General features: G+C 30.3%; 1 protein-coding gene across 4 annotated transcripts; it reads right to left on the reverse strand.

Annotated features, from left to right (window-relative positions):
- Nucleotides 1–16: 16 nt before the first annotated feature.
- LOC143082731 (uncharacterized) lies at nucleotides 17–27,505 on the reverse strand. Of its 4 annotated transcripts, none has more exons than XM_076258562.1 (3): nucleotides 27,331–27,505; nucleotides 2,501–3,328; nucleotides 17–1,066 (listed from the first exon to the last, which is right to left on the reverse strand). In XM_076258562.1, the coding sequence occupies exons 2-3, from the start codon at nucleotides 3,285–3,287 to the stop codon at nucleotides 1,029–1,031; spliced, it is 825 nt and encodes a 274-aa protein (XP_076114677.1). In that variant the 5' UTR covers nucleotides 3,288–3,328; nucleotides 27,331–27,505; the 3' UTR covers nucleotides 17–1,028. The 4 variants fall into 4 exon arrangements, with proteins under 4 accessions (XP_076114677.1, XP_076114679.1, XP_076114680.1 ...); XM_076258564.1 differs by having other exon boundaries at nucleotides 2,497–3,328; nucleotides 27,331–27,502; XM_076258565.1 differs by having other exon boundaries at nucleotides 2,722–3,328; nucleotides 27,331–27,493.

A 27,505-nucleotide genomic window follows, 5' to 3' on the forward strand; every position in this document is an offset into this window, starting at 1 on the left:
ATAGCCAAATTCATGATAATCTTGATTGAGTTTTATTTTGTGCAAGCATTCGACATTTTAGATATAACAACAAGCAATACATAGGTAAAAAAGGTGAGTTCTATGACGGGATCGACTTGATATGGTCTGTCGATTTTATTTTAATCTAAGAATAGGAAATAATATTGCGTTGCTTTTAACTTTACATGTACACATTGACGTGAAGCCCAAGTTGAAATTCATTTTTATTTTGTTAAAATAATCATCGCCGGTAATTCGATTATACTTTTTCAAAATTTTAACTTTCAAAATATTGATTTTCTTTTGTTTTAGAACATTGACATTTCAAGTCGTTCTTAAAGAAATATCAAAACTATTAAACTACAGTAACACACAAATATGATTTTGATCCATAAACATTTGTTGACAACTTTATTATCTGTCTTGCTTGTTTGTTGCAATATTTAGATAAACTCCTTACTTTTCTGATTTAGTTTTCTCTTTATTCAGTCAAGAAATAACAGGATTTATTTTTGTAGAAAAAAAGTCACAAAACTATAGAACTCCGGAAAAAAAATTAAAACGGAACGTCCCTAATCAAATGGCAAAATCAACACATCAAACGAACTTAGTGCAAATGGTGGATTAAACCTGTTTTAAAAATAGCTTAACCTCTCCCTTGTATGAAAGTTGCATAAAATTCCATAATTTTGACACTATATATTTATTATTCAATTCGTTATATGAAAAATAAAACAGCTCGCATAAGCGTCCGATTCCGAAATATATTAATGTTATTATTCTTTTAAAATACATATTGTCATTTTAAAATATTCTAAAAAATTAAGGCCTGTTCAGAATTAATATTGCACAAACATTTATATAAAGAAATGTAATTATTTTATTGAAGAACAAAATTTATGAAAAATATATCTAATGTTTGTGTCTCCTGATGTTATTTTGCAAATGTAAAATGAAGACCACTATACATAATTGTGAATAATGATAACATGTACAATTTATGAGTGTACCATACGTCTGCTGTCTGTCTAGTGGACATGTCCATCCTTATAGGAATTACGACTCCCTGGAAAACAGAAAAATCATTGTGTTTAATGCTTATATTAAAACAAAGAATAATAATCTTACACTTGTATGTACATGTATTTTTAACACTTTAAAATAATGACTAAATAACATAAAAACAATATGATATGATATCGGATTTAATAAAAACTAAAAGTTCAAATTTAAAGTAACAAAATTTCTACCATTTAAAGAGAAATACAATTACTTTTGCAGCATATCTAGTTAAAACATATACAAATATAATAAACAAAAAGAAAAAAGCATAAAATGGATTAAATAATATAGATATGCTATAATAGTATGTGCTGCTAGGTAGATGAATGAAGAATAAGGAAATATGATTTAAAAATATACTAGACGTATAGAATTTTGAAGGTCTTGTTTGAGTCATAGTGATAAGAACATATGTACAAATACAAAATTCTGAGTACATTTTACCGCAGTATTGATCAAATTGTAAAACTTCAATCTCCATACTTTTTTATAACCTCGTCATTTTTTTGTACACTTATCCGTGTTTGATACTAATTTAAGAACCTGCTATCCAAAGATTACTTGATGTCATATATAAATATTCTTCGCTTATTGCTCATAGTATAAATCATCCCGGTATATTTTCCTCTGAACCATTTCTAAGTTTGTCTTCCTGTGACCTTTATTATCATTTGTTTTTATAAGCATATATATTGGATTTGCTCATAGCCAAGCACAGCATGAGTACTGAATTGTTTTCAAATGTCACTCTGGTCATTTTATGGATAATGTTTCATACTAAATGATTTAATTATATATAGGTTCCACATAACGCTTGACACAAATATATATTTAAATCATTCTTACATGACCACCAAATGATAATTTACTATTATGATGTAAAAGTCGTTTATTTGAGATTTCCTTATTGCATCTTGGGAGTTATAATTAGATTTTATTTGATGTATATACTGAATGTTTCCTACATCATGATTTTGAAAAACAGTATATGTATTTTTATCAGATTGCATCTCTTTGTATTCATATACATAAAATCAAAAGGTTTTTTATCAGATTGCATCTCTTTGTATTCATATACATAAAATCGAAAGGTAAGTTATTTCTTCTATTTGATGACATTTAGGCGTAGTTGTAAATACATTTCGTTCAAATGTTTATCTTTTCTTTGGATAACCATATGATAGCAGATATTAATGCATCTATATTTAATGCTTGAAGTTATGTGGTTATCAAATATATTAAGGTATACATTATTAGAATTATAGGTAAGCATTCAATTATAGATTGATAAAACATGCTTGTAGCTATATATCAGAGTTTATAGCAAGCGCTATATTAGCAATAAGGTAGAAACGTACAGCTCGAAAAGAATCATGCGAGGTTAATGTACAGGAAAGGGTAATGTAAGGGTTACATGCGGTGTCCTTGACTTACACACTAGATAATAATCTTTTTCCTAAAATTTCTTGAAGTCGATCTTGATCTATGCTTCTTTTGCCAAGTGAACCAAACAGTGAATATTTATCAATGCCCCTGATTGAAACTGGTAACCGCTTTGTACCTCTATTTGTCCAGTACCATGATCTAGTTTCGCGCGCAGGCAAAATATCATTTACATCATACAAATTGTGATTGTCAGCACTGTCAATATTATTATACCTTTCATCCGTATCTCTACTTCTTTTACCAAGCCCTCCAAAGTATGAGAGTCTATCCATCCTCCTCTTTCCAAGCCCTCCAAAGAAAGATAGTCTGTCAAGGCCACGTTTCCCAAGACTTCCAAAATATGACAGCTTATCCATTCCTCTTTTCCCAAGATTCCCAAAGTAAGAGAAGCGGTCAAGACGTCGTTTATCAGCCTCCATGGTTTCTTGTGGATCTACATATCGTTTACCTAAGCTTGGTGCAAACATATATCTATCATATTTAGATCTCCGTTCTACATCTGGATAGCTGTCATCAAAATTTGCGCGTTTTCCTAGAGAACCTAAAAACCGGGCATAGTCTATTTTCCTTTTTTCAAACTGATCTTCAGGAATCGGTTGTTCATCCTGTCGTTTACCTAATGATCCATGGAATCGGTACATATCCATTTTTCTTTTGTATTGTAATAATTCATCATCTTTTGATAGTTCAGTACTTTCTTGACAAACAAGTTCGTTGCATAGAAGTATTAAGTATATTACTGCTGAAGCCACGCAACGGAATTGTACACTTGACACCATTGTATTGTTCTTTATTCCGTCTGATATTCAACTTTTTCAGTCTAAAAGGAAAAATAATTGCTAAATTACAATTACTGTTATATATATTCAGTTTTATTTTAAAACTAATACATCAGCTTCGTCGATTTTTAAAACATTACAATGTTTGGAACACCTCTCACCTCGGCTATATTTACAAGAGTTGTATTGATAAATCTAGATACATGTATATTGTTTTGTTGACCATAGTTAGGATGTTCGGAGCACCTCTGTTCATTTTCAAAATTTGTGCCTCCACGGCAATGTTTAATCTAGATTTATGTTAATTGTTTATTACCTATTGTTTATATGTTCGGAACACTACTTTAATTTTGCAGAATGTGTGTTGCGCAATCTAGATCATTGTGTGCCTGTTACCATATATTTGTTAAAAATTCCATTGCCAGCTTGTTGACAGTATTTCAAATAGTTCATGACTACTGCACAATTATTCAGATAATGCACTGTAGGTATGCTATCAATTCGTTCAACACTGTCATAACATAATAAAATAGCTTTTCATATGCTTTGGTTCTATCCACGGTTTTCCCAATCTATATGAACCATCTAACCTTCCCATTTATGGCTAAAGAAATCGTGAAAAAAGTACATACACGTTACAAAAAATAAAGGATATGAACTATAGATACACTTTTGTTTTTTGTCCGATGATATTTTAAGGATTAAACAAGAAAAAATATACTTTGAAATATAAACATATTAATTTTGGGTCAAACACCATGAGCCAATGACATAAAGACGAATTTATAAATATATATAAAAACAAAAAAGAAAATCAATTTCGAAAGACAACACGACTCCAAAGTTTACTTTAGTAGGAGTATAAAATATACGGTTTACAATTGATAAAAGACCTTGTTAGTTCTTAAAATAGATCAGTATCTACATCCAAGAACATACGCATAGAAACACGGGATATTTAGTTTTGTAAATTTTAACTATTGACATCAGAAACTCAATTTTTTTTCTTCAAATATTGCTTAGAACTGAGTTTTTATCTAGCTTTCTTATATGATATAGGTCCATACAGATTCAAACGCACAATATTTGTATTTGAAAACAATATTGAATATAACAAAATATAATATGTTGAAACAGGGGAGATATTCATTTCTTGAAAATGTATACGTATAGTTGTGTCTTTTAAATTTGGAAATAATCATACATGTATATACATTGTCCGATGAAAACTGTCTCAATATTTAACAACAAATATGACTTAAATTGATGACGATGGTTCATATGTCTCGGGGAATAAAACAAAATAAACAAACCAAAGATACCTGATGTACACCCGTACACAACATAATAAGAATAACACAAGTTAAAAAAAAGTGTTACATTTTAGCACTTTCTTTGTTTTCGTATGTTCTTCTCTTCAGTATAATTTGTTTAATGACAGGTTGCAACGTAATTATTACCGCCCAAATATATTGCAATTTCTTATCAAAGTACAACTGACGTTTCTTTACGTGAGACAGTGCTACTAACACTTCCTTTGTTTTCTAGTTTACAAAATGATATATGTCTGGTGACAACAGTATTGTTAATATACGGCAACAACATTTACCTCTTCTTTTAGTCTATATGACAATAACACCGATTTTCATGAATTGTTCAAGTACAAATTAAGTCATAATTTATTTGTTTTTTTTACAATTATTGGAAGATAAACTATATTTAAATGAATGCTAAATGGCAATTCATGATACTTGTTAGTTCTATTAGACGATTGTTGTAAACAAAACCTGATGTAGGATTTGCTCACCCGTACAACAAATAAATAAGAATATCACAAGTTAAAAAAGAGTGGTACATTCGAGCATTTTCTATGCTTTGGTATGTTCTTCTTCTCAGTATATTTTTATACACTTCTTTTGTTTTTCTAATTTACAAATGATATATACGATGACAACATTATTGTTATTCGACGGCAACAACCTTTACCCTCTGTTTATAGCATTTTGTTTTTTTTACAATTCATGCAATTATTGTAAGGAAAACTATATTTAAATGAATGCTACATGGTAATTCATGATACTTGTTAGTGACAATAGATGATTATTGTAAACAAACCGTGATGTTTGAGGGGTTCTACTCTTTTATCAAGTAAATTTCCTTTTATTATGTAAAACTCTGATATATTATTTTCAGATGAAGTTGTTTGTTTCTACATAAATGATATGCTTTTATTTGTTGTTTTGATTGATCATGGCTTGTGATATGTCACTATTCCATCGAGTGTTGTCCTTTTAATATATTTTAAGCGTTCACTTTTCTATATACACATGCATATTTGTTAATGTTATTTGATACGTTGTACACATGCATCACATAATGCGACATAATAGCTTGAATTCATCTAAAGAATTACTTTTATTGATAGAAATTATTGGTGAATTAAAATTTCAAAATATGATGACAAAATTAAGCATCACAAGTAATGGCATTTGAGAATACATTTGGAAATGATACAAATTTGTCATAAATCATTAATTACCAAATAGTTGCGTATCTTTTTATCAATCATATTTTATTTACTGGTTTTTAATACCCTATTCACAAGTATTATTAACAAATTTCCATATTTTATGCATATACCAACCTTATATCAATTATGTTTATACTGATACAACTGTTATCATTCATCTGAATGAGTTGTACAATTGATTAAAGACAATGGTAGAGTGTTAAATATTTTATGTCTTTTTTATTTGAATGGTGTCTGATTTACATTGATCAATTTGCGTTGTGGGAAACAATAACACTAGAACACCACATTAAATCCTATTTTATAATCAATTTACTTTTCAATAAAACATAAAGTTTAATTTTAAGATAGGCAAAGGGATTCCAGTTCAAAACGATTTTTTGATAAATGTTTAAAACTCCTCAAGCTTTTTTTTTCATTATCTATAATCATGTTTATGTAGTGTCACCAATTGATGATATCAAATTTTGTGATACTGCTATTTTACGGACGCTTTTAAATATCAACTTTTATTAATGCTCATATCAAATGATACCTATGCGTATCTTTTTAATTTTATTATTTTGGCATATCCGAAGAGAAATAACAGGATATTGATAGGATTTACACAATACAAGAAATAAATGGTTTAATCTACTTGTTAAATGTTTAATAAATGTAAATTCTATAGACAAAAAGGTAGTCAATATTACATATGTTTAGTGATAAAATTGATTTATGCTGATATAAGGATTGCTTTTTAAACTTTTATATTGTCTCTTTTAGAATACATCAGCGACTTGATAGTCGCCTGTTTAACTTATTGTGTTCGGTGGTCATTTGGATTAAGCAAATTCAGACTTAAACGAAGTCAAATTCCGATGATAGAAGCTCTATACAATTGGTTCCTTCAGGTTATAGTATTTTTCTATAAAAGAGTACAGATAGTTAATTTCAAAATTGATATAACACTTATTGATAAAATAAATCTTTTGTATAGATTTTTTTAATGTATATGACACTGTTTTTGTACTCATTTCGAGAATTTCTTGTATTATGTCATCGATCTGAAACTGTTAAAAGTCATATTTATTACATGATTTGCTATCCTCTCTTTAACGGTGAATGACTGACAAGGGAAATTATTTCCGTTATTAAAACTAACAAATTCATTTCCATTTACATATATTTCATTAAGCATACAATACAGAATAGAAGGGTCGATCTGACATGTAACGGATGTCAATCAGATATGTCTATCAAGTGTAAATACTGTTTTACATATTGTTACCAGAAAATGGTTAAAAAGAGTGACTACAAGAGCCGTAAAAATGATACCAAAGTTTTACTCAATGTTTCAAATGAACACTGTTAAGATGGACTTGACTGTCTAATTTTTTTGGTAATTGTACACAAAAGCATTATACTTGTGAGATTCACCCACCGCTAATGTAAATATTTCCTAGAGTTTTGAGTTTCAACTATGACCCAATATACTACAGACATGCACATTTTCATATATATTTGTCTGTATAAATATAACTTTCAAAATTTTTAGAATATTTCTTAACTAGACAGATAAAACCAGGTTGACCTCGTATCACCCGAAAGATAAATATTGTAGCCGAGCTTATAGAGATGAGCAACAACTAGGGCCAAGTTCAAGTTGTGGCAATGTATGAGGAAAATAAAACAACCTTGTGGTTATCCTTTTGTTTTAATCGGGGAAAGGGAGGATACATATGTAAGGGAAATTTAAGAGAATTTTTACAATGGTCAATATACCATTCTATTTATTACATCCTTTGCATATTGTATAACTGACTTTTATGAGTCTATATGTTTAAATAACAGAAAAATTTCGCTCTTTATTCTGCGATGTAATATTTCTGTTAATATTGTCAAACATTTTTAAATAGAATATTATACATTGGCTGGAGGTATATTTGGAGGTTCGATTACTCAACAAAATGGTTAACCCTGTTGCAGTGTTTTGCCTGTCCCAAGCCTGGAGCCGCTGTCCTTTGTTAATCTTATATAATGTTTGCTTCTTTTATTTATGTCGGAGTTTAGTATGATATCCTCATGAACACTAAATAAGAATTTGGTTGGGAGTTAAGCAATTACAAATCAATCGTCAAAAGTCTGTATTAAAGCGTGAGTAGTTTCCGATGTTCAAGTCTCAAATATCGAGGATCAAAAACAGAAACTAAGGTAACAGCAATACCTCCAAAAAAGGAACAAGACCGGGACTTGAGGTTATAAAAATTTCAAGCCCGATTATTGTACTTAGACTCAGGAATCAACTTATCAAATTAATTGATGTGATGTTTCCAGCACAAATGTTGTACTCTTAAATACCGAGTAAAGGTTTATGACGGAGAGCGCAGGTCGACAGGATAAGCGTCTTCATCACTGAATTTAGTTGTTTCCAATGTTTATCTATATATGTAATGCAATATTTATTATCAACAAACAAGTTGTCTTCGAGGATTTTGTCCCAGTACATCATAAACAACTGTGTAAGATTATGACACGTATTTAATTTTACGTTTTAAAAATACTAACAAGAAATGATTTGAGCACTTGAAAATTTTCCCCTTGCCATGATAAATCGAGAGACATTGGTGCCAGCAACTGACATATTCTAATCATTCTGATAACTATTACCTATTAGCAATTGTGAGAGAAGTTGACAATCCTGTTTTAAATGAATTCAAGCAGGCAATGTTGTCAGTTGTAGGTCTGATTTTAATTCTGAAATCACAAAATGGCAAGCAAAAACACTAAAACCTCAAAAGAGTATTTTATTTGCTATTGTATAGCGACAGTGTACATGATTTGTAAAAGCGCCAGACTGCTTCGTTTTCCATTAAATCGAAATGAAATTATGTAAGCGCGAGAATGGTTTCTTTTTGGCACGAAATATCGATATGCAATGATGTAGGCGCTTAACATATATGGTATGAATGCATGATGGTTTTATATTTGATATTTTAATACCAAACTGCTAAGTTATAGTCTATAATTTTAATTTGAACATGATATACCGATAATCGTTTGGTAGTATCTTTCACTTTGAACGTGTATATCTACTACTATTGTCTTGTGTTACTAAATGTACGCACAGACTCTCTCATTTCACAGTGATTTCTATCAGGTTTGTCTCTTTGTTACGTTGATGGGTTGTTTGAATCATTTTTAAGGATTCATTCCGATTGCTATAAGGTACTTTTCAATTTTTCAAGGAGTAAAACTTATATTAAATTCAGATTAGTCAAGCTGTTGTGATCATAACGCAAATTGCAGTATGAGACCACGGACAATTATCTATTAATTGTTTACTAAACGGAAACTTCAAGCTTAATGGATTTTGTTTAAGATTCAAATTGTTGATTGTCATCTTTTCATTGAAATATGAGATCCATTTAATTCCCCTTTGAATAGATTGTCATGCAATTCCTCAAAAACATTTGTCAGCTAATCATTAATTAACGTTAATGGAAGCAATACATGGCGTTTTAGTTAAAACGTCTTTCGTGAAGGACAATACATTTCAGATAGGGGAATACACATTACATGGGAATAAACATAAGCTCATCAAATTATGGATAAATATCAAACTATACCTGTTGAATTCACTACTTTAGAATCTTTATTCTTCAATCACGCGAACTGACGAACTAACAAATTCGGGTAGTTAGAAACTTAACTTGAGGTGAAGGTCCTTTACTTAAATAGCTATATTAAGTCTTTCCAACTATTATACACTATGAGTCTGTAAATTGTTGGACTTAATATGTAATAATTAAGTTCAGAAAACATCAGATCTATTTGTTTTGAATTGTTTAACTCTTTGTCATCATTAACTATTTAAATGAAAATAATGTGATGTGAAATAATTGACAAGAGGACAAATTTCCACCAAAGACCATCAGACAAAAATGTCGAGTTCCTTTTCTTTCAAAGAACACACAACGTAAATGATTTCGCAAATGTGTCTGATGCACAACATTCTGGTTTTGTTCATAAAAAAAAAAACAGCAGAGCAGCTAGCAATAGAGTTTTAATAATGAATTTCTTATCATTTTGACAAATGCCTGTTCATACCAAAAAAATCCAAACCTCATCAAAATACTTTTAGCGAGTCCATAAAAGTGCATAGCAGTCTTCCAAGTAATGTTCTATAACTTCGACAAAAAGAAAACATAACAGCAGATTAAATCTTGTTCTGTTAGTTCTAATGATCCGGGCCATTACAAAAAAGCAGGATCACTATTTCTTCTATCGATAAGGATCGTTACATTTGCTAGATCACCATTCATTCATATCAACGTAGCAACCTTATTATTATCTCATTGCATAGAGCAATGTAATGTGCAAAACCAGTATTGACAAATTACTAAGCACAACGTAACAATTTATAAAACCTTTGCAAATTACTTTATAATTGTACTGTGGAAATTTTTATATTGTGAGTATTAGATTATACATGTCCTTATCACCTGCGGTAAAATGTTTTTAAACAATTTATAAATTTTCAAGTTTTCTTAATGATATTAATTTTGCTTCTTGGTTTGTAATAACATGATCGTAAAACAATTAAATGTCTGATGTTTGTATGCAATGTCATTAGATCAATATACAGTTAGCAAAACAACAGATTAGTTAAAGATTAGCCATCTGACGTGGAAAACTCTCAATGGTAACTTCTGTATAATTATTTTGGTAAATGTTGCGTTATAAACAAGGTTTATTAGTGACGCCTTATAGTGTTAAACTTTCGTCGAGATTCCGAGTCTTGTTTTTAATTAACTTTTAAAGAACCAGATTCCTTAAGGACACTTTCATATTCAACGAACAACTCTTTATTCCGTCGCTGAAGCCATCTGCGGACATACGAAAATTGAAACGCCTCTTTTGAATGGTGTTGATTTAGATATCGTCTACTACCATTAAATTTAGATTATGGTATTTCCGTATTTAAATTGGCAACATTTTTTTAAATGGATGAACTGATGTCCTTCATTTTGTTTACAGCTATTATTTAGGTGAGATAATCTGTTGGTGTAAATGTTTATATGAAAATAACCATACCAAAAAAACGAACACATCTAAAATAATCCAAGTATACAACAAAGCATCAAATGATCATTCATATTTTCAAATTCATTGTGCAGGTATTATTAATATACCATAACATGGATAATAACTGCAAGAATCTTCCAAAAAAAGCTTTTGCCAAACGTCAATTAAACTCGATAACTTATGTGCACTTCATTGTTCTTGTTTAATGTAGTTACCTTATATTATTATTTATCATATATTTAGGATAAAATACAGCAATTTTGTATATCTAATAAAGGTTCTTTTTTCCAGTCTGTATCACATACCCTGTATCGCATACCCCGTATCGCATATCCCGTATCGCATAGCAAAATCTGTATCGCATACCTTGCGTGACGTTATAATTAGAATGACGTCAACGTTTAACTTATAACGTCCAGTTGCTTAGGAAACAAAATGAGTTTTATTTACAGGCTTAGGAAACAAAATGAGTTTTATTTACCAAAAAAGTCCTATCATTTCGACTCAAATCGTTTTTTTTCCCCAATAATTATTACCCAGTAGCTTTAGGAGCAAATATTATATAAAAAAGTACAATAAGAAATATCTTAAGTTTGATTGTTTTCATGAAGTTTGTTTCTGGACTAATGCAATTCTTCATGATTTTAATTTGGTTTTAAAAATATATGACAAAATCCGTATCGCATGCTGTATCACCACTCGACCAATATCAGCCCTCGGGACCTTTCGGCCCTCGGGAATGATATTGGTTTTTCGTGGTGATACAGCATGCGATACGGATTTTGCCATGTATTATTCTATAATAAAGCTAGATATGCATATGTCAAGTTTATATCAGAAAAATTCAAAGATACACCATTGTAAAATGTATATTAACGTCAATATAATACAACCAAAAAGGGCCTTTATGTTTCGTCTATTTCATGACTAGTTTTCTTCAATTCGCTTTTTCTAATAGATGTTTGTGTCTGGTATTCTGTTTTCGTCTTTGAATTGCGATTGTAATAGCCCTCTGTATCCTTCAATTTAACAGAGTGTTTACCTAGCCAAGAATAAAAGCCAGCACATATCTTGCATATTTATACAAAGCCTACCAGTCACTTAAATAGAAGTTGTTCATTTTACATCAAGACACACAGCTTAAAAACACTAACAAACATAACTAGAGGCTCTAAAGAGCCTGTGTCGCTCACCTTGGTCTATGTGCATATTGAACAAAGGACACAGACGCATTCATGACAACATTGTGTTTTGGTTATGGTGATGTGTTTGTATATCTAACTTCACTGAACATTCTTCATGATTACAATTATCTCTATCTATAATGAACTTGACGCAGTAGTTTCAGTGGAAATTATTTTGTAAAACTTTACAAAATTTATGAAAATTGTTAAAAATTGATTATAAAGGGAAATAACTCCTTGAGGGGTAGATTGACCATTTTGGTCATGTTGACTTATTTGTAGGTCTTACTTTGTTGTACATTATTGCTGCTTACAGTTTATCTCTATATCTATAATAATATTCAAGATAATAACCAAAAACTGAATTTTTTTCTTAAAATTACCATTTCAGGGGCAGCAATCCAAGAACGGGTTGCTTGAATGGTCTGAAAATTAAAGGGCAGATAGATCTTGACATAATGCACAATTTTGTTTTGAAAGATTTGCTCGAAATGCTTTGGTTTTAGATATACAAGCCAAAAACTGCATGTTACCCTATGTATTATTATTAGCCATGTCGGTCATCTTGGTTCGCAGGCGGGGTCATCAGACACAAAATGTAAACGTCATACCTTAATGCTGATTTTTTTACAACTTTGGTTAAATTCATCTTTTTAATTTCAGAGGAGAAGATTTTTTAAAAGATAACAATTTACGAAAAATTGTTAAAAATTGACTATAAAAGGGCAATAACTCCTTAACGGGTCAACTGACCATTCTGGCCATTTGACTTATTTGTAGAACTTACTTTGTTGAACATTATTGCTGTTTACAGTTTATCCCTATCTATGATAATATTCAAGATAATAACCAAATACGGCAAAATTTCCTTAAAATTACTTATTCAGGGATAGCAGCCTAATAACGGGTTGTTCGATTCATCTGAAACTTTCAAGGCAGATAGATCTTGACAGGATAAGCCAAAATGTACATTTTACCCCAATGTTCTATTGTTAGCCATGGCGGCCATCTTTGTTGGTTGGACGGGTCACCGGATACCTTAATGATGATTGTGGCCAAGTTTGGTTAAATTTGGCGTAGTAGTTTCAAAAGAAAAAAATTTTTGTAAAAGTTTACGGACGACGGACGCCAAGTGATGAGAGAAACTAACTTGGCCCTGTGGGCCAGGTGAGCTAAAAACGGACTAATAAATTATAACTGCCAAATGTAAGAGAAAATAGTTGGTTGAATCTGATTTAGTTGCTAGCTCTGATATATTAAATCACATATACGTGTACTTGAAAAAATAAAACAACAAATATACCGAACTCAAAATAAATCCAAATACAAAAGCCCCTTATGTAATGGAAAAATACGAAGTTTAGCAATACCATGGGTAGTTTATTAGTAAAGGACTGTACATTGCATATTACGCTAAAATATGTTGACGAGGAACTTGCATACATTGTAGCACCAGTCTTTCTCCGTTTGTGGCTATAGCGATTCAATTACGTGTTTAATAGATAGAGAGATGTGGTATGAGTGCCAATGAGACAACTTTCCATTAAAATAACAATTTATAAAAGTAAACGATTATAGGTCAAGGTACGGCCTTCAACACGGAGCCTTGGCTCACACCGAACAATACGCTAAAAAGGGCCCCAGAAATTAGTAATGTTAAACCATTCAATCGGGAAAACAAACGGTCTAATCTATGTAAAAACGAGAAATGAGAAACACGTATGAACTACATAAACAGACGACAACTACTGTAAATCTACTTTGAATATAACTATAATTAAACATCGGCACACTACGGTTGAATTTTATCAATGACTGATAAATGTTTAAACATGTGATGACATAACACTCTTTTAAACGCAAAAATACTACTGGGAAATCGTACATGATCTTCAGAAAATCATTTTTATTAATAATTTATTAATATATTTACATAAGGTTAACACAAATTAACTCCACGATTAAAGGTAGAACTGACCATTCCTGTTCAGCCCCCTAACAGATCTAGTGCAAGGAGAAAACATGTCGTATATACACTCAATAAACGCATACATTTACTATTCAATTAATGCCAACATTGCTGTAGACATGAGTAAATGTAGAATATGAATCAACTATTTTTAGTCATAATACAATTCTACATACCGGTCAAAATTGAAATTTTTATAATCTTTTGATCACATGCAGAATCGGCAAAATGAACAAATATCAAATCAAACATATGTGTTATGCTCAATTGTGTTACAAATACCATGGTCGTGTCAACGATATTGAAATGTGCAGATAAGATGCGATCATGGATGCAGGCAATATAATGAAATACCGTCAATTGAAATTAATTGTTTTAATCAGGTGCTCTTTAGTATTTCAATTGCCTTATCGTGGTCCCATGTCGTGTAAAGATAATTAGTATTGCTCAGATCGTTTTATGTATGTTGTTTTATACCAATACTAATTGTAAAGGTGACTCTTGTCTTATGTCATTGCTGGACTCGAGATAATACCAACTGACATTTCATTTTACAGATTGATCTAAGAACAAAATATCTGCAGTAATAAACATGAATTGTTGTGGCAATTGTCAGTTAATGTATAGTACTACATGTTTATTGGAATGTATAAATGTGGTTATTAAATTTAACATAAAAAATCATTAAACAACATGAATTAGATAGTTATGAATTTATTGCAAATCTTTAAAAAAAACTTTGAGTGAATTTAATGCACTATATTTACTTGCATAACTAATGAACCTCGTTTGTTCCAGAATTGATTGCATTAACAATTATTTTGTTTTCACTCGATGTTATCACGTAAGGTGAAGTCTCCCCGAAGAAATACGAGGTTTCCTGTCTTCGTATTTATGTAGTTGCCGCTGCATGTCAACATATTACTTTGTTAAATACAATTTTGATTCAATATATAAAATGAAAACACTATATAATGAAGACATCTAAAAACCTGAGCTTTCAAAATGAAAAAAAAAAACTAGTTGACTTCTCCTGGAACAGAATTGTTAAGAGTAGAATGATAAACTTTACATCGGTTAAATATTACTGGTGATAACATGATGCTATTCAAGACAAGCTGACTTCTTTCGGAACAGAATTGTTAATAAAATGTAGAGTGCTGAACTATGCATTGGTTAAATTTACTGGTGTTTTCATGATGGAATTCAAGCCTATAATTGTCAGATATATTTGTTTAACACGTAATACACTTAATTACTGTAACATACAATTTTATAATCTTTCTTCGAGTACAGACAATTTATCTATAGATATTTGATATTTGTACATTTTGATTATGCCGATATCCATCTACTTTTTAAATAAACGTTTACATTATCAGTTAATAGTTTTAAAACCTTCTGCAATCTATCTCGAAAAACAAAAGGCAAAGACGCATTTAATGTTGATCTTTCCACTCAGTTTCCAACTGTTTTGATTCACATTTGTAGAAGCATGTAAGATAAAGAACCGCGGGATCCTCAGTATCTACGTGGATCACAACAATCGTTCTTCCATTAACGCTTCCTTTTAAATGCCATCATTTTATCAAAATGATTATCACCTCAAAATAGCTCGACAATAATGCAATTTTTCTACATATCCTAGCCTAGAGTAATTTGACCATTAATTATGTAATTATTTAAGATAAAGGTTAATTGCATTAATTATTATTTACGTGGTGACACAATATATATCACTTAGTACTGACATGAGATTTCACTTTACAAAATAAATCAGTTCTGGCAAAAAATGTACAAAAATGAATATGTCTTTAAGATTCACGATGATAAAGGTGAAATATTACAAGTTTGCAAGAATGGAAGTCAGAAATATTCATTCATTTTGTTATCGGTCCATACGAATTTGCTGCTGTTTTGTTTTTGCTTTAAATATCGAAAAGATATGATTTCTTTAAATTAAATTAGTGCATGCCTAACCTTAAATGTACAGAGAACCAATGTAATTTTTAACAAATTCTATTTTACACTCAGAGGGAAATACATACTTCGGATACTTTAAATATCGTTTACGCAGTGTTTCTAAATAGTAGGTAATCAAAAGATATTTTCTATATCTGAGAAGTGTATAAAAAGAATACCAATATATATAATATTCCTAAGGAACCAATGCATGCACTTAATTTTAAATTACATTTGTATCTTTAAATAGAATTTGACGATATTATTTTATTATGGTTTAACAATTACAAAATTACAAGACTCAGAAGAGTACATGTGTGCTATGCCTAATTAGTTTCACACAAATGTTGTCGTAGTCAGCTATTCCCCACATTCCTTATATTAATTGTTTTAAATGCACAGGAAGCTAGCAATTCGAAACGGCTTTTCAGGATATCGTTAGTTTTAAATACATCTGGATCTAGAGTTTTTAAAGACAAATAATCATATCCGTGCTTTTAATTTTGATTTTAATCGATAAATATTATCGTAGAATAAGTGGTACACATATTGAATTCAATAACAATGCCAAAACGTTGGAAATCCAAACAATATATCTGCAAAACATTTAAAAGTATTCCGTTATCATTTTCTATAATTGAACAGCAATAATGTAAATGTTGGACATTCTTAAGTTAAGACATTTGAACAGAATACTGTTATTACTAGTATTATTTTCAGTTTCCATAGTTTGCTGACATCAATTGAAGGGTAATTGAGGCAGTTTCATATATTTAGCAATTGGTTATTTCATTTATGAAAACACGTTACTATTTATACGAATTTCTTAAACATAGCTTATAAAGTATTAAGATTTCACGATGATCTCCGGCGAGATTTCTGACTTTTGACAATCATATAAACATCTGACAGGGTTGAATTTGTGTGTTGAGAGATTTCATTCCTTTTAGTTTTGGATTAACACATAGGTATACTAAGGAAAGTAAAATGATAATCAATGAAGGAAAAGCACTTACATATACAATATTGGTATCATAGATGACCAAAACACATTCAAAGCAAAACAATAATCAACAAGTATATCCTATAAAGGAAGGCTCATAGTCACAAATAGCAACCAATCTAACTCTTGATGTATTCCTATTAAAATAAATATCTACCGATACATGACGAGTTTAGTTATGTGAAGACAGAGAATTTAAATGAATTTCGTAAAATGCTGTTTATAATTTTTAACTTTAAACCCAAGAATAACAAATTTCCCCTTGAAGTAAACTATTGTACCGGTTTAAGTTATAACTAATACATTGAATTAGTTTCACTAGATCTATACAAGCTATATAAATTACTAAACTTTACCCCCAAGTCTATTTAGACCCAATGCACACAAATATAAGGAACTCATTCTCAATTAGATAAAGCTGTTGATATTAAAGCATACTGCTCTTCATTCTAATATAGATGGCTGTTTTACTGAGATTTCAACGACACACTTCTACTATCATGTGTAACGACAAGATAAAATGACCAGAATATGAAATTAATAGACAAAACATTTCAGCCATGCATTAATCTATACATTGTCGAATTGATGATCATCCTAAAAAAATACTAGAGGCGAATCAATTATTGAACATCCATAGTATAATTACACATCACATTGTAGACTTAACTGATTCGTTTATGTAACCAAAGTGTTTAAAACAGTGATTTTTACTTCGTCAGGCGAATGTATGTTAGTCTTCCTATACATCGATTCGTAAGAAAAAAATATGTTGAAAATATAAACTCTCCACAATTACATAACCACGAAAAGTGCAAAGGTTAATATAGTCCCCGCTAGCAACATTTATTGCCAACTTAACCAATCTAATTAACCTTGCGTTTCAGGGATTTGCTGACTTAATAAACTATTACATCTGGGATATGTTATTTGGCCATTCCTTGTAACTATGGAAATCCGCCCCAGAAATATCCATATATTTTTCATAATTAAGTTTTTTGGTTAATATTTATTGTATAACATCCAGATATATTCTGCGTAATTGAATACCCTTAAGATACCAACAAGCACTCGTTACCTGCTTGCCAGGAATAAGTGGATTTCCTGGTCAATTGATTTTGGGTCCTTCGTGTAAATAAAGAAAATGTAGAAAGTTTGACAAAACTATTTCGTATCTTTCAAAGACAATTAATCCTTCCGCCTTATTTAGATGACAAAAACCAATTGATATCATATGGACATAAACATAGAAAACAAAAATTCTGTTTTAGTTCTCAAACTCTGAATAGTACAGACATTAGATTTATAATTTAGTATATTATTAAATTATATATCTGCATATATAGTGACAAAAACTACCTCGGGCTTTTTACTTAACATTCCGATATGACGGTACTAGACGAAAATTCATGAATGCAAATAGCTAACAGATACTACATTTATATTAACTGTCTGTCTAGCTCTCTTATCGTACAGATTCAGCATAAAGTTTGCATTTTAGCTATACATATACGCTGTACCTAAATATATATAATGTATGCTTGTTCGTATCCTTTATGCAAAAACGAAGTAACGAAGATCATACCTGAATTTTACAAACCCAGGTAAACAGATATATCTTCTGATAAACCTCGCAAAGTTTAGATTATTTTGTAAGTTACATTCATGTGCGTGTGTTTACCATTCTAAGGTCAACGTTGATGCTGTTAAGTTATCTTAATGGAGGCGAATATTCAAGTAATGCAAGTTATAAAACATTGCATTCTTCTTAGATATTTAAGACGCAATGAAAGCAACATCTTAGATTGGTTAGCGTGTAGACTCATAGACCCGCTACCACAATATCCGATTTTAAGATGACAGGAAGGAAGCTGTTAACTTAATAAACGGTATTAAAGCTCGTAAATCGATCACAAGGGGACAATAATGTGAAACAGTTTCACTTAATGTAAATTATCTCAGACCTGCTTCAATCTGAAAAAATACTACATCCTTCGACAATTCGAAGAAAAAATGTTTACATAAAAATGACGAAGGATTCATTCATTAAAGTATTTAAATCCGGAATAAAAAATAATGAAGCACGTTTCATTGATAGCTATAGTTTATTTAAACTTTTGAAACCAATACTTCATAAGTGTTTTAGTAAGAATCAATTAAATGTATTGTCCGCCTCATTTTCCTGTAGCTGTTTTTGATGTTCCAATATATTTTAAATAATATTAAGTCCTCGCCAAATACCTTTGAATACCGGTTTTATCTTTTATGTTACCTAGTACAGTAATATTATCAAAGAAGTTGTTTAAACATTATGCATTTGTACATTTACCTGTTCTACTGTGATCATGGTGATCTGAAAGACTGAGCTGATATTTATTAAGACTGATCGGTTCGGACTTGGCATATCAATAGCATTAAAAAAACATATGAAACGTCATTTATTCGTTAAATAGAATTTCATTTTGTTCATATTGTCTATTAGTCATGTTTAATTTTGACTTGTCAAGGTTATTCGACATTATTTTACACTATCATTATATAAACGTAATACATATATAGATAGAGTAAAATTTGCTTCCTAAAGTTAATGAACCCCTTAAAGACATATAACAGGCTTTTTAATGAACTTAAAAAAAACATAATTTGTTATGCAAATTTAGTCAAGAGTAACAAACACGAACTGAGGATATCGTATGAACTCCAAAAAAGGCAAGACCGATACAAAAAAGACGAAAGATACCTGAGGGGATGACTTCGATCTGAAAATTTAAAGTGTCTCATGCTATGCATGCATCACAAGTCATGCTTATCTGAACTCAAAAGCATCAAATCCATGTTAAAAAATCTTGTGAACTGTATTTATTTCCGGACAAGTCAAAATCTTTAAAACCTGACTGTTGTTATATTACAACACTGTTTCTGAAATAATCAAACATGTATCGAGACTATTCAATTTCTTTTTTTTTTCATTGTCTCTTTGTTCATTTTCGCAGATCTTAACGTGACATAAGAATTTACTTTCATCTAATTATTTGATTATGGTCATATTAACACGTATGACAAAGGGACAATTGTCAATGAAAACATTGATATCTACTTTTCTCAATGTCCTTAAACCTTAACAAAGACATTTGATAAATCATTGTGCATTATCTTAACCTACAACATGCTTATAGCTATGTAAATTAATGACATATTGTATGTTTTGAATAGTTGTTTGGTTTTATAAATCTATATATTGTGTATAACAAATTAATAGAAATATATGAACGTCGCTAAACCAATTGAGGTAAAGAACTAGACATTTCATGAAGACATACTTGACATTAAGAAAACAATATCGTAAAAGTATAAAAAAAAAAGTGACAATTTGGTTCCAGTGCTGTTTTGAATGTATGTTAAAGAGGGACGAAAGATACCAGATAAACAGTCAAACTGATAAATCGAAAATAAACTGACAACGCCATGGCTAAAAATGAAAAAAGACAAACAGACAAACAATAGTACACATGACACATCATAGAAAACTAAAGAATAATCAACACGAACCCCACCAAAAACTACGGGTGATCTCAAGGTGCTCCGGATGGGTAAGCAGGTCCTGTAAATGGCTATTTTCAAAGACAAATATTAATGTAAATTGCCACACATCTCTGGTTTTGTTTTGCATATCATACAATAATCATAAAGATTAAAACTCACTTTTTGGTGTAAATAACAATTAAAAGAAAATAAAATTAAGACACACATATGTACGTTCATCCTACATTGTAATTATGTTATGATTAAACTCAATCTTTCTTCAAATTTCAGAAAAAAATAAGAACGAAGGAATTCGTGAATCTTTTGTTCTTTTGCATTTCGTCCTGATATAAGACCGATGCTCTCACATAAATGTATTGCAAGACTGATTTTAGGGACAAAACCTTATTTGAAGACTAACAAGCACGAACTGAGGATATCGTATGAATTTTTAAAAAGGAAAGAACGATGAAAGAGGCACAAAAGATACTAGAGGGGATGACTTCGATCAGAAAATTTATAGTGTCTCATGCTATGCATGCACCACAAGTCATGCTTATCTGAACTCAAAAGCATTAAATCCATCTTAAAAATTTTGTGAACTGTATTAAATTCCGGACAAGTCAAAACCTTTAAAACATTTTTGTTGTTATATTACAACACTGTTTCTGAAATACTCAAAAAAATTTTCGCAGATCTAAACGTGACTTATGAATTTACTATCATCTGATTATTTGAGTATGTTCGTATTAACACGTACATTTGTATGACAAAGGAACAATTGTCAATGAAAACATTGATATCTACTTTTCTCAATGTCCTGAAACCTTAACAAGACATTTGATAAATCATTGTGCATTATCTAAACCTACAACTTGCTTATAGCTATGTAATTTAATGGAATATTGTATGTTTTGAAGAGTTTTATGATTTTATCAAACTATATATTGTGTACTAGTATAACAAATTTAGAAAAATATATGAACGTCGCTAAACCAATTGAGGTAAAGAACTAGACATTTCATGAAGACATACATGACATTAAGAGTACAATATAGTTAAAGTATAAATGTGACAATTTGGTTCCAGTGCTGTTTTGAATGTATGTAAATGACTATTGTCAAAGACAAATATTAATGTAAATTGTCCCACGTCTCTGTTGTTACTTTACATATCATACAATATTCATAAAGATGAAAATTAACTAGTCTGGTTTACTAAAATGTATTGTTAACAATTAATACAAAAGAAAATTAATACATACACCTAGGTGTCTTTATCTTACACTTATTATAATTAAATTAAATCTTTACTCGAATGTACCAAAATTGCAGTTTTGAGACATCTCTGAGCAGATTTTAAAAAATAAAAAGCGGTTTTGTGCTAGGAAAAACCCATCTCGTAATTTACATGTGACGAAGGTATCAAAAAGATCAGAGAAGCACTCAGGCGTTATAACATATAAATGCCAGACAGTTGACCAAATATGAAGTCACTCTGTTTAAAAGAGGGGCAAAATATACAAGAGGGACAGTCAAACTCATAGATCGAAAATAATATAACATGGCTAACAAAGAAAAAGACAACCATACCAATAATAGTACACAATACACAACATAGAAAACTAAAGACTGGGCAGCAGGAACCCCACCAAAATCTGGGGATGAACAAGAGTATTGGCGAAACATGTAACACAAATTGCTTTTCTCATTCCACTAATTCGAAAAGTTAACATATTGGCATTCAAGAAGGTTTGTGCCATACAAATATGAAAAACTCTTAACCGTTACAGCTGATTGTTGTCAAGCTACTGGTAAAACATGACGTCATTCGGTAAGTTAGTTTTTGAACATAAATGTTTTATAGACGAACAGACCATCAGGTAAGATGCGTATTTTGTTGTTTTTATATGGTCGAGCGTTAGATATTGTCAGGTTTTATGGATATTCCCCCTTAAGAAGCTACGCTTGATTTCGATATTTTTTGTTTATAATTTTTGTTAATATATTCATACATTCACCATACGTGGGTTATAACCTTGCAATACCTTACAATGTGCACTGTTAAATTAAGTCAAGATAACCAGAAGTTTAATTAAATAAAATAAGAACGAGGGAATTTGTGAATCTTTTGTTCTTTGGAATTTCGTCCTGATATAAGACCGATTCTCTCACAAAAATGTATTGCAAGACTGATTTTAGAGACAAAACCTTATTTGAAGACTTAAAATTGTAGTAAACTGTTTACATATTTACAAAACATAACAGGGGAGGATATATATTGTGAAGATCACCAGCATTATAACTTTATTATTTTTTGAAATCGGCATCTTGCGTTCGTAAAACATCGCGAAAAAAGCCCATTCTATGAAGTAATATTCTGAATTACAGGGAAAGTGGATACCATAGTGCAAATAAAGTAAAACCAGTATTAAAAAAACTCAATTTTGTTTTGAAATTACCTTCTCAAATGCATTTTTAACACTTGCTCGAAATAGATATCACTCTGTAAAATTATGTAGCCATTTGTAATTAAGTGAAAGCTCATACTCCTTTACAAAGTTTAATGACTTATAATACCAAGTGTTAGAAAGATCCCCTTTATAAAAAGTGCTGTGATTTACTTTAGACCATAATAAATCTGGCAAATTATAGTTTTATCCAGAACTTTTATATGTTTTCTTCTTGTTCTGTTATGCGGAATAACAATGAAAAATATCAAGTAATTTTATAGTTCAATTAGATTATTGGGGAACCGTAGTGAACCTGTCATATTCATTTAATATGTAATCCTATTCATAAAACTTCGTGGATTGACTAATGGTAATTGATATAACAAAATGTATAAACCTTTTCACATGAATAAAACAAATTTAATAAGCAGGTTTAATACGAAAGCAATTAAATTCTTCCAAGAATTGTATGCAAAACATAATTGAAGTGCTTCAGAAAGGAGAAAGTATTATTGCAACCGTTGCCATCAAATAAAGTGTTTTACAGCTGTAATTTAAAAGGTGTATCATGTTGAAAAATTAGCTGTATCGGAAATATGTGTTCGCTGGTACTTATGTTTTGTGCTTTAATCCTGGAGTGTATTATTTTCCGTATAAATATAATGCCATGAAAAATATGTCTTGAGTCGTAATTGCTTGTAATTGATGGCTATGAGATAACGTAGCCTATTTGACATCATTAAGTGCGTTGAAACCATCGAAATTCTTTAATCGGTATATCATATTATATATGTCTATTTACTGTTCAATTGAAATACTATATTAAAATCTTAGCGTATGAGTAGCAAATTATTGTGTTTTAGATTTCAAATTTTCCTGACGAATGAATATACTGGTAAATATTGATTAAAAACTCATATTTATTTATCTGTCAAACGGCTCTTGTTTTTTTTAAAGTAATAACACTTTATTTTTTTTAATTTCACTCAAGGGATCTTACCACTAGTACCAATTTTCTTCGGAATACCTGCCTTTCAAATTATGAAGGTGACAAATACTTTGTCACTGATTAACGATTCGGACAAAATCCATTGGCTTTATTTTAAAACACATCAAACAAATTGAAAATAACTGTCATATTACCGATTTAGGTCAGGCAATTCCAAAGAAAGAGCACGTTTGATAAAACCTGGTTTTATTGATAGCTAAACCTCTCACTTGTATGACAGTCGCTTAAACTTACTTTATATCTATAAAATCGTGTCACAAATTGGAATACAACAGTCAAAATTGTGTTGTAATTTTAATCGCTATTAACCAAAAAAAACGTTATTAAATTTCTCTTTAAAACAGAGATAATATTGAGCTCAATCACTGTACCGATACTTTTGTTAACTTGTTCGTGTGTTTAGATTTTTTGTTTGTTAGATGTGTGTATTACCGAATCCCTATGTTTTTATGATAATAATAGGCTTTACCTGACGACAGTTCTCAAAGGAATTCACGTATCTGTTGAAAGTGATGATTCTGATATACTGGATTTAAAACAATGTCGGAATATGACATAATTACATAGCAAACAATTCCTTAAAAAATACTGCAAATATAGATCCCAGTTATCAGTTGCCCATAAATTGTTAATTTCTAGAAACATATCTAAAAGAAAACCCATATTTTTCGTAGCATACTCAATGTAATGTTCATTTGGAATCAGCGATAATAAATTTAGTTAAACAGAAACAAGATAATCAAATTATAGCAATCTCAAATGTCACAATTACGTTACAAATTTGCAAATTTGCACAGTCTCTGCCATAACATTGTTTCATACGTTTACTTTTCGGAAGAATCAGACAAAAGACCTATATCAATAAATTATTTTCATTGCAAATTTCGTGTCTTTAAAGACGGCGGCGAAGCTACAGTGAAATACGTGAATGTTGTGAATGTCACTAAAAATATGTATTTATAACTTTGAGGTGCATTGTATGACATAAAGGCATCAGGCACACGCATTATTAAAATTTGAAAAACGTAGATGTTTATTTGTATAAGGTTTTTTTTATTATAAATTGTTTTTTTTTGAGAATCAGGGTGTCTGGGGTAAAGAAATATGGCAACATAGACATTTTTGTCCGGCAGTATGACCAGTGAGCGGGTTAATGCATACGTAGTTCCAAATGGTAGGAAACAACTCGTTAAATTGTACATATGTGACCAGTTTTCTGTGTACAATCGACTGAATTATCAACCAATCCTCCATTTTTCAGTGGAAGTTGAAATAACACAAATTCATCGCGTTCTAACTACTTTGTACATATTTCAGGATGATTTAGCAATCAATTCGATTGTATAAAATATTTACATCCAACCGTTAAGCATTAACAATTAATTACCTTTCTAAAGTCTAAATGTACAATACACCATAACACATGAACAGTTGCAAACCTAAGTTTTAGCCAAAATATGAACTGCACAATTATAAATTCATAAATGTACGTAATGTTATAAAAAATTTGTATGATTAAAATAGCGGATCCAAATGTGATTTCAAAAATTGGAAATCTAACCTGAAAAAATGAAACGTTATCAATCATCGACGAAGACAGGACTTAGTACAGGCATTTCCCGAAGAAAATATTGGGTAAAACCTAGTTTTTTACCTAGCTAAACCTCCCACTTGTTTGATAATTGTTCATAATTCCGTTAATTAACCTACGTTATATCGAATAAATTGAATGAACAACCCGTTAATATGACTATAATGTTGATCCGGCAGCTAAATTGGGTAAACATATATCACAACTGACAAAAAGATTAAAACAACAAATACCAAAAAATCTCACAAATACGCAAACATTCCATATGTTAAAGTTGATGGTTAATCAGACAAAGACGCCAACAAAAGTTTTAACGTAGCTGAAAATATATCGACGAAAACAACCGTCTGGATAACCTATATATAAAGTAAGGACAAACAAAATGGAAAGAACACTGAAAAAAGGCCGAATTGCTCGTCAAGACCAACCTACCCCAGGAACATCTACATGAAGAGAATCAGATTGTGTATTAACAATTACGACCAAACTTGATACAACGTGAAGCTGTTTGTTAGTACTCATCATGAGTACAATCGATAATTGTAAATTAATGTATGGAAAGACATTTTGTTATTCATTTCATGGCATTTGGCTTTACTTTTTCTTCCGCAATACTGAATTATTTAAACAATAGTTTGGTATGACTTGTTGAACAGTGGTTTTTGACATTTGTTCATATTTTCAAAATTTCCATATTTAAAATGTCTGTCTTCATATAATCCACTTCAATATTTCAGAAGTACATGAAAAATGCATCTATTTCTTTAACATTGATAGAAAATTTTTCTCAATATTAGTTCGAGTACATCATAACTATATTGCTTTTCTATTATTTTCTAAAATCCAAACAAGCTCAACATTGAAGACAATGATATTATGCTCACCATCATTAGAAACAATACAGTTTAGTATTAACATAACTTTTATACCGTTAATGTCTAAGTAGCCACACACACTTGTAAAACCTTGTTAAATTATCTTTGTATCCTTACTAATAAAGATATAGTCTCGACCTGATATCTTTAGCGTAGAAGTAGTGTGTGGCTTGATATTCGTACTGTAGAACATTAGAACATAAAGTTTGGGCCTTATATCCTTTCTGTAGCAGATATAGTTTTGGGAAAGCAATGACACACTAACTTTTTTATAAAGAAATTCAAAAATATATTCTAAACGATAGATACAAAGTTCTTATATCATACACTTCATAAAAATCATTTAAAATTTATCAATTTGAAAGAATGCTTTCTATATTTTTGATCTAATGCATGCATTAACTTATACAAATTGTATATTGGAATTTTTGTCGATTTTTAAACAGTTTGTAATATGTCTATTTAAAATCCTAATAACTATTCGTTTCCGGCCGTTTCTATCTATTAGCAAGTTTTAAAGCTTTCAATCATAATGGACAATATATATTGTTATACATCATACTTATTAAAATATATCAATAAAATCATGTCAAATTGGTATCGGTACCTTTGTTCATTGTTATTTTTTCAGTATTAGGTATGATTTGTGTAGAGGAACTTTTGCAATCAAACAACATCTATAACTTATAGGAGAAAAACTTAATCATACCATTATTTTCTATAACTTTGTTGCATCAATTCAAAATTAATTAAATAAAACTCCTTACTTATGTTTTGCTTAATTATGCGTACATGCCATTTACCGCTAAATTGTTGTTTGTTCAATGATTAAGAAATATTATTATTTAAAAAGTGAAAACAAGCATATAAAAGTCTTACCAGGTGTCCACTATTATTCCAGGTAGCAATAACAAGTTTAATTAATAAACTACACTGCTTTTATAGACTATATCCATTCTTATCTGGTGGGTGTTTTCACAAATCAATTCTTTAGATATTCCACTTACAGCCACCTTCACATGGCTGATTCCCAATTGCATTGGCCAGGCGGAAA

Source organism: Mytilus galloprovincialis, chromosome 7 (assembly GCF_965363235.1).
Source record: "Mytilus galloprovincialis chromosome 7, xbMytGall1.hap1.1, whole genome shotgun sequence".
Classification (NCBI taxonomy): Eukaryota; Metazoa; Mollusca; class Bivalvia; order Mytilida; family Mytilidae; genus Mytilus; species Mytilus galloprovincialis.